The 10,449-nt window shown below is 44.7% G+C and overlaps 1 protein-coding gene across 4 annotated transcripts in view; it reads right to left on the reverse strand.

Moving 5' to 3' along the window:
* The window catches only part of FBN2 (fibrillin 2), a 262,374-nt gene that overhangs the window by 119,945 nt on the left and 131,980 nt on the right, over positions 1 to 10,449 (reverse strand). For all 4 annotated transcript variants that reach the window (XM_019516863.1, XM_019516864.1, XM_019516865.1 and 1 more), the window contains one exon: positions 2,187 to 2,414. In XM_019516863.1, the coding sequence (XP_019372408.1) occupies positions 2,187 to 2,414 (228 nt within the window). The remainder of the gene's footprint in view (positions 1 to 2,186; positions 2,415 to 10,449) is intronic.

The raw sequence follows: 10,449 nt of genomic DNA on the forward strand, positions 1-10,449 counted from the left end.
CCCCCCCAGGAGGACTGCGGGGCTATGCCAGACTCCTCCTGGGGGTTGTGGGCCCCCAAATCTATGTGCGAGATGACAGCAGGCTGCCATCCCTCCCCTAGAGCACTGGGATTGGAAGGGACCTCAGGGACAGATTGCAGACACTGGCCTACAGATGTCAATATCAGAGCAGTCCTTCCCCACACTTCCCTTTCCCTCTTCCGAGTTTCTGTTTCCCCACAAGCCCACCTCCAAAATATTCCGAAACATCTGAATCATTTCTGAAATGTTTTGGATGGTTTTGCTTAGTTTCAGAGATGTTTCGGAGCCTTCTGTTTTGTTTAAGATTCATTGTTTTGGGTGCCGAAACTGGCCAAAACACCTCCAAAACAAAATGGCTGCTGAAGTTCCACACAGCCCTACTGACTACATCGTCTCTTGTCTTCTAGCTACACATACCCCCTCCAAGCACATAACAATATTTTGCCTAATGCCCCCTCCTCCATCCTTCTTGTTGAAGTGGTCCCATTGGGTAGACAATAAGATAACATACATGGGACCAGAAGCAGGACAAGTCAGAGGGAATATGCTTTGGTAAAATGGGCACTGCCCTGAGAGGGTAGGGGCTCTGAATTCTGGCCTCTCTCTCCAATGCTGTTTCTGCATTTTGCATTTAAAAGTCATTAGATAAAATGGATAGAGAGCAATGGGACAGTTGCTGCTCCACTGAGCCAGCTTTAACAAGGGGTTGGTGAATACTCATTGCCTGGGAAGTACATGTAGATTCAAAAGCCCTCTTGGTGGAGGGGGTGCACTTAAACCTGGGTCCCTCACTCTCTAATCATTACGTGAAAAGGTGTGAGGCCCTTCCTCCCCCTCCTCCCCCTCTTCTTTCTTCCTATAGTTGGTCATGGCTTTTCTGTGACTAACATTTCTGGAATTTCCATGGAGTTTATGAACTTAGTGGGGCAGAACAAGATCAAAGAGAGTGCAAGTGGCCACAGCAGGTACTTCCACTGCATAAACCATCATTTCCAGGCCACAACTTTGCTTTGTGGTAGATGCTCATAACACACTCAGAAGGATCTAGTGAGTTTCAGTTAGGAGAAGGATCTAAATGTCTACATAAATGGCTCAAAATGCCCACCAAAAGGGAAGCTCTATTTGGGTCCTCATCTTTAATCCTTCAAGCAATTTTCAATCCTCAGCTTCTGGAGAAAACCGGAGTCATTTAAACAAAGGGGGCTTTCTTCTTTCACCATTAATTCCACTGTCCTTCCGGTCACAAATATAACTCCAGAACCTTTTTAGACACACTTTCCTTTCTTGTCCAAAACTAATGCTGCTGCTAAATTATGTGAGTTTTAACCTCTAAAACATCTCCAAAACACACACATCCCTTATCAGTCACAATTTCAACAAACTTTGTAGTAATCTCTTGCACTGTATATCTTAACATCTCTAGCTTCCTACATTCTCATCTTACTCTCACTTTGCTCTGTCCAAAATATTCCCCCCTCAAATTTACCTTTCATGTCTTTCTCAACATGTCAACCCCTAAGAGCTCTTTGCTAGCTTCCTTTCAAATCTTATCAAATTCAAGCTTCTTGCCCTTTACTTGAAGGCCCTGAAAAAATCAGGCTACTAACTGTCTCTCCTCCTTGATCACCACTCTTTATTAAGCTTTCAAGTTGCTATGTCTAACCTAAATTGTCATCTCTTTAAGGCAGCAGGTATTTACTACCTGTCTATAACATACATGCTGTTGGAATGAATACATGAACTAATACAAGCAAAGAGAGGGCAGGTTGACTAATGTAGAAATCCACAGTTATGAGAGACATTAGATTGTCCATGTCCAAGCAAGATTCAGGCAGAGGAAAAGCACCTGGATCACAGTGACAAGATGGGAAAGAAAGAGCTCAGGTCATGGTAAAGCACAGAAGACAGAGATTCCAGTTCTTTCTATCACAGAAAATTGCTGTCTTCATGCAAAAAGATCACAAAAGGTCATAGATGGGAATTACAAAGAAGAACTTCAGTAAAATGTATTGTTTGATCATTAATGCTACACACTTGGTATCTCTAATTCTAAACATTTCACATATAAAAACACTGGTGCTTTCCTTTAAAGAGCATATCAGAGTCTACATAGATACACAGAAAATGCACTTTTCAGTTCCAGTAAGAGAGGAATCAAACTTTACCTTTATAAAATGGCCTGCCAGTTAGAATGTCACCTCTGTTAGAAAATCCAGGTCCTCTGGGGCACAAGGCCTCATATTCTTTGGTGCCAGGCTTAGGGCATTCCTCACAGTCTGAGCCCCAAGCAGCACCAACAGCACAGCAGCAGGCATCCATACGAAATTTGCCAGGTACAGACTGAACACACTCATCTTCATCCCACTTCAAGTAACATTGTTCCATGCGGATATCTATACATTTTATAAAACAAAGGCAATTACGTTGTGTTATATACTAACCACTTGATACATTTAATGTTAGGAGTTATTTTTGAGTTATGCAGTTGTGATGCTCAGCTGTTTACAGCTCCAAAGAAAGTAAAAGAACAAATTTCTACTTGAGGGACTTGTGTATCATTGGGATTACCGTATTAACTTGAAATAGAAGACAGCCCCAATTGTAAGATGACCCCAAAATAACTGGATTCTATACATAGAAAGGTATACATTTGCTATAATTCTGCAGGTATGGAATCTAATTATTGGAGGTTTGCCTTGAATTAGTCCTCTTCCCACTGCTACACAAGGGAAAATAAATCTTGGGGGTCAGGTAGCTCCTTTGCTTTCTGCTTCCCTCCAACTTTTTCCCATAGCAGTCCCTTCCCCCTCTTCTGTCAGACCTTGCCTTCCCTGAATACATGGAAAGAAGCAGCAAATTTGAAAAGAATTACCTTGATATTAACCATGGATATAGCAATTTACATATAGTACTCATACATTTAGCTTATCCATAATTGATTCATGTTAGCTCTTTTTTTTTTGAAACTGCTGCAAGTTTTAGCACAGGTACTCCATAAACACACTTTTAAGCATCATTTTTATATGTAGTAAAAACTATGCATGACATTAATCAAAGGCCAAAGGGTTGTGGTTTACCACATTGTTCATTGGGCTGAGCCTCACCGGAGTCAATTGCATTCCAGGCATATGACAACCTGGTCCAGCTTCACCTCATGGAGGGCAGGGCTACACTAATCATATGCAACAGCCTGGGGTGCAGGGCAGGCAGTGATTCTGGATGAACAGTCTGGGGCCCTGTTTTATGACATCTGGCAGGCATTTAAGGTTAGTGCAGAAACAGGAATCATTGGAAATGGGAAAGAAAGGCACAGCTCAGCTGTGGGAGTGAAGAGGAAGTCAAAGTGTATGCAATGTAGCAGGGTCAGTGGCAAGGGGGACTGCACTTGATGGGTATTACCACATGTCTTATTCAGAGGGGTTACACTAATCTATTCATGAGGATGAAGAAGATGTAGCCAACTTCATCTGGAAAAGTGACACCTGGCACAGGTTGTTCAAAGACTGGCTGGGAGGGGAAGTCGACAAAGACAACAAAGAGGATAGTGATGCAGCTGGACCTGGAGACAGCGAGAAGGACTACAACAGGATCAGCAGCAGTGGAAGTGACAGCGACAAGGACAGTAAATGAACTGAGAATGTAAATTTCAAATCGGAGTTTGGACTAAAGGACTGTGATTTGGGTAGGTGAGGGTGGAGGGAGGGTGCGCAGGGGCACAGGGGATTGGATACACTTATTGTAACGGGATGCGCGGGTTTCTTAATGCAGTTTTAAGATGTGTGAAGGAAAGCTTATGATAGAGGATGTATATATAAATCTCTCTCTATATATAGAAGTATATTTTAATTTTAAAAAAAAAGGTAGAATCAATTTCAAATGGGAGTCTCCTCCCTTGCTTCCTCTGAGGGCCTTATGGCTAAGGGCAAGCAAAACTTGGGGGCATCCGAACCCCAAGCCTCCGGGCTTGGGCCTGCAAGTAGGATGCCCGCCAAAGGTTTTGGAAACATCTGAAGCCCCAGGTGCAGGTGGAGGATGTTTGCTGGTAATAGGGCCACTTATGGTTCTGGACTCTTGGATTTGGAATTAGTTTTGACTAATATGGCCTCAGATACAAATTATTTATATACATACATTTTATATATATATATATACACACACACACATACACACGCACACACACATTTTATTTATATATATATACACATATATATGTATACACACACACACACACACACATATATACATTTTATTTATATATATACATACATTTTATTTATATATATATCAATAAAATAAAGAAAAGTTAGAATCAACTTCATACTTGGTTTCTATTGCTAAGCACATGCTGCTTTTTGCAGCAGTTTAATGATAAAGTTTTTAGTGAGACTTCTTTGTATATGATTATAAAATGAGGGGCTTTTTTCCTCATGCCAGTTGAGGGGGGAAAACCTCATCTTGTATTGGAGTAAATATAGTACATTGGATTTGATTAGTATTGATTGTACAAATGTTACAGTATTACTACAGTTCCAGTAGGTAACAGACCGACAAATATGTGCACAGCTTTTCAAGCTCACCCTGGGGCACCTTTCGTTCAAAGTAATTTTCACTGTGTTCAACATATACCCAACAATCTCCCAAGAGACAATATTAAAACATTTTAAAGTCTACCCCTTGCCCATTTATTATTCATTATTCACTCAGAACAAAAGATAACTCAAGCACTTTTGGGGGAAAAAAAGATTAAATCAAGATAACATTTAAGTGTAGATGAGCCCCATAATGAGATTTTTAGCCTACATGTGTTTTTTTTATGTCCTAGAATCCAGAACCTCTAACACATTCAGAATGCATTCAGAATGGAAAAACAGATATTATAACAATGCTAAGGAATGTTCCTATGACATGATACCATTTACTGAAGGCTTGGTTATCTCCAAGATGCACACACATACAAAAGATTTAATGTATTTCATAGACATTAGGGCTCAGGAGGGACCTCAGAAGGGACCTCAGAAGATCATCGAGTCCAGCCTCCTGCCCCAGGGGCAGGAAGTCAGCTGGGGTCATAGGATCCCAGCAAGATAAACATCCAAATTCCTCTTGAAGGCATTCAAAGTAGGTGCTTGAACCACCTCCAATGGCAGGCTATTCCAGACCTTTGGGGTTTGGACAGTAAAGAAATTCTTCCTTATGTCCAGCCTGAAACGGTCTTGCAGGAGTTTCTAACTGTTTGACCTTGTCTTCGTTTGGGGTGCTCTGGTAAACAAACGTTCCCACAGATCCTGGTAAGCACCCCTGATAAACTTATAAGTAGCCATCAGATCGCCCCTGAGCCTGTGCTTTTCCAGGCTGAAGAGTCCCATAGCTCTCAGCCTGTCATCGTAAGGTCTGTTTTTCTGACCTCTGATCATGCATGTGGCTCTTCTCTGGACTCTCTCAAGATTCTCCACATCCTTTTTGAATTGTGGAGCCCAAAACTGGATGCAATACTCCAGCTGCGGCCTCACCAAGGCCAAGTACAGTGGGAGAATGACGTCCTGGGATTTGCTGGAGAAGCATCTATGGATGCAAGCCAGCGTTTTGCTCACTTTACTAGCTGCAGCATCGCATTGAAGGCTCATGTTCATCTTGTGGTCAATCATGACCCCCAAGTCCCTTTCATCTGTACTGCTAACCAGCGGAGCACTGCCAAGCCTATAAGGATGCTGCAGGTTTTTCTTCCCAAGTTGGAGAACCTTGCATTTTTCGGTGTTAAACACCATCAGGTTCTCGTCCGCCCTATTTCCTGAGCCTATCGAGGTCAGCCTGGATCGACCTCCTCAGGTGTGGATGTCCTCAGGTGTGGATGCTTTACCCCAAAGTTTGGTACCATCAGCGAACTTGGCCAGTCCGCTTCTGACACCAGTGTCCACATCATTAATAAAGATGTTGAACAATATAGGTCCAAGGACATAGCCTTAAGGGACTCCACTGGTCACAGGGTACCAAATATCAGATGACTTCTGGAATGTTGGAAATTTGTACTTCTTTCATGTATTTACCAAACTGTACACATCAAAAGAGGTTGGGAAGTTACCACATCTTTGCACTGAAGAAGGGACTGAGTCAGGACATTTTCTGGAAGCACTGTAGCACCTTCCTATTTGTGAAGGTGTTTAGTGAGCAAGGTCAAGCTAGAATATTTTTAGGGAGATTTTCTTTTATATTTTATTTTAATATTCACCTTGCTTTTATTAATCATTTTGTCTCTGTGTCGTCCAGCTTTTGTTGGGAAAGACTGCACAGAAATCTAATAAATAAATAAAATATGTGCCTGCACAAAGTTTGCCTCTATCTTAAAATTATATCCTTTTATCTCTCCTAGCAAACAAGGCGACATCAATGTCTACTCTAGTCTTATGAGTTTATAATACTTAGATTTTATTACTTTTCCTTTCAAATTTTGGATTCCCTCCAGGAATTTACTTTGCCAGGCATCTGGACTGAAACCTGAAGGGCAAATCAGTGAGAATCCAAACAGGACTTTTCCTCCTGACATTAATAGAGGGTTGAGCCTTAAGGCCTAATCCACTTCCCACTGAAGTCAATGGAAAGTTTCTTACTGACATCAGCAGGAGCTGAACTGAACTGTAAGAAACATGATGTATTCTACAGAAAAAGGGAACACACAGGAAAAAACACATGAGAATAAATTCGCAGAACTGCTTATTAATGGCATTCAGAATGGAAAATTCTCCATTCAGCTGAGATGGAGAGAAAATTAATCTATTGTTCCAAAACAAATATATGTTATTAGTTTGTCCGATAAAAGATGAGACTAGACTTCAAGTTTATGAAAACTTAAAAATAATTGCAGACTTTTTTCATTGCTCAGCCTGAGAAGTGAAGCCTGACTGAAGATGACAGAAGAGCTAAAAATAACACAAATAAACTGTCAAGGTATTTTCTGTAAAAATCTTTCCAAGTCAAATAGATTTACTATGCAAATTTACTACGAACAGTTTAGAACACAAAAATAAACATGGTCATTTTTAAAAAAAATCCTCATGTTTTCCAATGAACTATATCACGTGAAGATGCCTATTTATTTTCTGTTCAAAAAGCTCAGAAAACATACCACTCATACCACATTTACTCGATTATAAGACAAGGCCTTTTCCCCATTCAACATCGGGAAAATTAAGCCTCATCTTATGATAGCATATGACTTACCTGAAACCAGAAAATGCATGGGGCCAGTCGGCAGAGGGCATGCAAGCTCCCCTCAGTATGCAGGGTTCCTGGCTGCTCTGTGCAGGGTTGCTCCAAGCTGCTGCCTGTCAGTGTGTGTTGAGTTGCTTCGGCACCTTCCAGCTGAAAACCCCACATGCAGCTTAAAATGACCCGGCAGGTGCTAGTCAGGGATTGACCTCAGTGTTTGGGGCTTCTGGCCAGCATATGCTGAGTTGCTCTGAGCTGCTGCCCCAGCAGCAGGTGCTGAAGCAACTCATCGCAAGGTGGCAGTCTGGCCGGGTCCCTTGCTGTGTACCAGACTGCTCTGGCATCTGCTGCTGGGACAGCAGCTCAAAGCGACTCAGCATGTATTGGTCAGAAACCCTGTAAGCTGTGGGAATGGGTCATTTTGAGCTGCGTGCAAGGAGTCTGGCCAGCACATGCTGAGTTGCCTCAGCAACCACCATCCAGGCAGCAGCTGGGCTGGGAGTGACCTGATCACCTGCCTGCCAGGCACCCAGCATGCTGTGGGAAGAGGCCAGGCAGGCATACAACAGGGAGGAACCCAGCTGGGGTGGCCAGCACACAGGGTGGAGGAACCCTGGCCAGCACAAAGCAGGGAGGGACCCTACAGGGGCTGGCCAGCACTCAAGAAGGAGGAAACCCCACAGGCCAGCCAGGCACTCAGCATGCTGCAGGGAGGGACTTGACTGCAGTGACAAAGAACCCAGAACCCTGCACCCAGCAAGGGACCCAGGGTGTGGCAAAGGACCCAATGCATAGCAAGGCTCCAGGGAGCAGTAAGAAGGGATCAGCATACAGTGAGACTTCTAACAGCAGCAGCAAAGGATCCAGCACATGGCAAGGCTCCATAAGTGATGTATAAGTGTTGAGAGTGGAGCACAACTCCACAACACTGCTACTGCCCCAGCTGCTACTGGACAGTGGCTCCAGCTGGGCTGCAGCTCCATGCCCTGTGCCCCACCATCAGCGCAGAAATCATGCCGCTGCTGCTCCCAGTTGCCAGGCCCTGGCTGGGCTGCAGCCCTACGCCCTGCCATTGGTGCAGAAATCTGTGGGGGTACATGCCTCCCTATTCCCCTACTATGCATCACCTATGCAAGGCTCTCAGCAGTGGCAGCAAGGGACCTAGCATGAGGTGAGGCCCACAGCATGCAGTGGTGAGGGACCTGGCAGCAGTGACAAAGGACTCAGAATACACATGGTGATGCATGCACACAACAAGAGACCCAGAAGTGGTGACGAGGGACCCAGCATGAGCATGCCAATGAGGGATCTATCACACAGTGAGGCTCTAGTCAGCAGCAGCAAGGGAACCAGTATACGACGAGGTGCCTTACAGTAGTGAGGCAGGGGGAAGCAAGGCATCCAGTGGAGGGGCAGGTGGCAGGTGAGCACCTGGTGGACTAGCAGGAAAAGCGGCAGAATACGGGGCCTGATCAACACTGACTGGCCAAAATTTAAAGCCATAAAAACCCACAGTACATTCTGTGGGATGAGCAGTGTCAGGGAAACCGCCATGAAGAAAAGAGGAAGTAGCAGTACAAATGTGAAGATACCAAAAGAAATGAGGCGCATGTATGATACTAACTTTAAAATGAAAGTTATTAATTATGCTGAAAAACAAATAATTGTGACGTGGAAAGGAAGTTTAAAGTTACTGAAGCAAATGTGCATTGATGGAGACAATTAAAAGGAAACTAGAAAATGCTAAGTTCACGTGGAAAATATCTGGGAATCCAAAACAAGGCTGCTTTTCTGAAATTGATAAGCAAGTTCTCAAGTATGTTCACCAGATGTTAAAGCAAAAATTCTGTCACTAAATTGTGAACTTGTAGTGATACCTGCTGGTATGACATCTCAATTTAAAGTACTAGATGTCATGATAAATAAGCCCTTTAAGGACCATTTACAGTGTCAGTTCTCAGACTGGCTCTTGGCAGGGAACCAAGTGCTTACACCTGGTGGGAAGATTAAGAAGCCAACCGTAGCACTGCTTTGTCAATGAATTCTGACTTCTGGGGGAAAGATATCTTCAGAATCCATTATTAAAGGCTTCAAGAAGTGCTGTATATTAGGGCTGTGCAGAGCAGGTAGTATTCGATTTGACAGCCATGTCGAATATTAAACCAGGTCCCGCTTCGATTTGCCGTCCACTTCGAGTTGAAGCGGGTCCACTTGGACTCGAGGTCGAAGCTCAGTCGAATATTCGAGCTGCTTCGACTTCCCCATAGGCTCTAACAGGGAAGGTCGAAGCAGGCTATAACTTTGCCATTTCCTGTCTGATCTTGATGAAACTTGCATAAATGGTAGCTCCTGAGAAGCCCACAAAGCCTGCCAACTTTCAACAAGATAGGTTCAGGGCGTTTGGAGAAACAGCACTCCAAATTCTTGAGAGAAAACGTCCTGTGACTTCTGTGTGGAAAGCCACAGAGAGCTCAGAACTGCAGGCTTGCTAGCCCCTGAGGAGCCCACAAAGCCTGCCAACTTTCATGGTGATAGGTGCAGGGGTTTGGGGGAAACTGCACCTTAGGCTGCTGACAGACAAAACTCGTGATACAGATGGCGTGAGGAGGGTCACATTCGCTCTGTCTGCACCTGGCGCTTGGGGAGCCCCAGCAGCGGGAGGTTTACCTTGAGGGACACCAGCTGCTCCACCAAACCAGGATCCAAGCAGGTGCGGTGGGGTGTCGCAACATCCGCAGCCATGCTGAACATCCTCTCGCTTGGCACACTGGTCGGTGGACAGGACTGGTATTCCCAGGTAACTGCGGCCAGATCTGGCCACGTCGGGCTGCAGGTTGCCCAGTAGCCCAAGGGGTCACAGTCCAGGGGCTCAACAGGCTCAGCAAGATAGGCAGACACCACTGTGTGAGGGCTGTCTGCCTGATCCTGGGGTCTGGTGGGTCTGGACCCCCTAATGTTTGCCATGGCCTTAGCCCATATTGGGAGCACCTGTGGTGGAGGGGAAGACTGGCTTGTGGATGGCAGGCTGGGTTCAGGCAGTGAATCCCCTTGTTCCCCTTCCCCCCACCTCTGCCGTTCCACCTCGATCACTTTCTTAATAAGTACCTCCCTCCAGTGACTCAGTGTCTCGCTGCCACATATGGTGCCCTTCACCCTTGGGTCACAGATGGCGGCCAGCATATGCACTGTGTTGGACCCCAAGGGTTTAAGCCTTTTCCTAAGGCC

Source organism: Gavialis gangeticus, unplaced genomic scaffold (genome assembly GCF_001723915.1).
Source record: "Gavialis gangeticus isolate Ggan-Ray unplaced genomic scaffold, GavGan_comp1, whole genome shotgun sequence".
In the NCBI taxonomy this organism is placed as follows: Eukaryota; Metazoa; Chordata; order Crocodylia; family Gavialidae; genus Gavialis; species Gavialis gangeticus.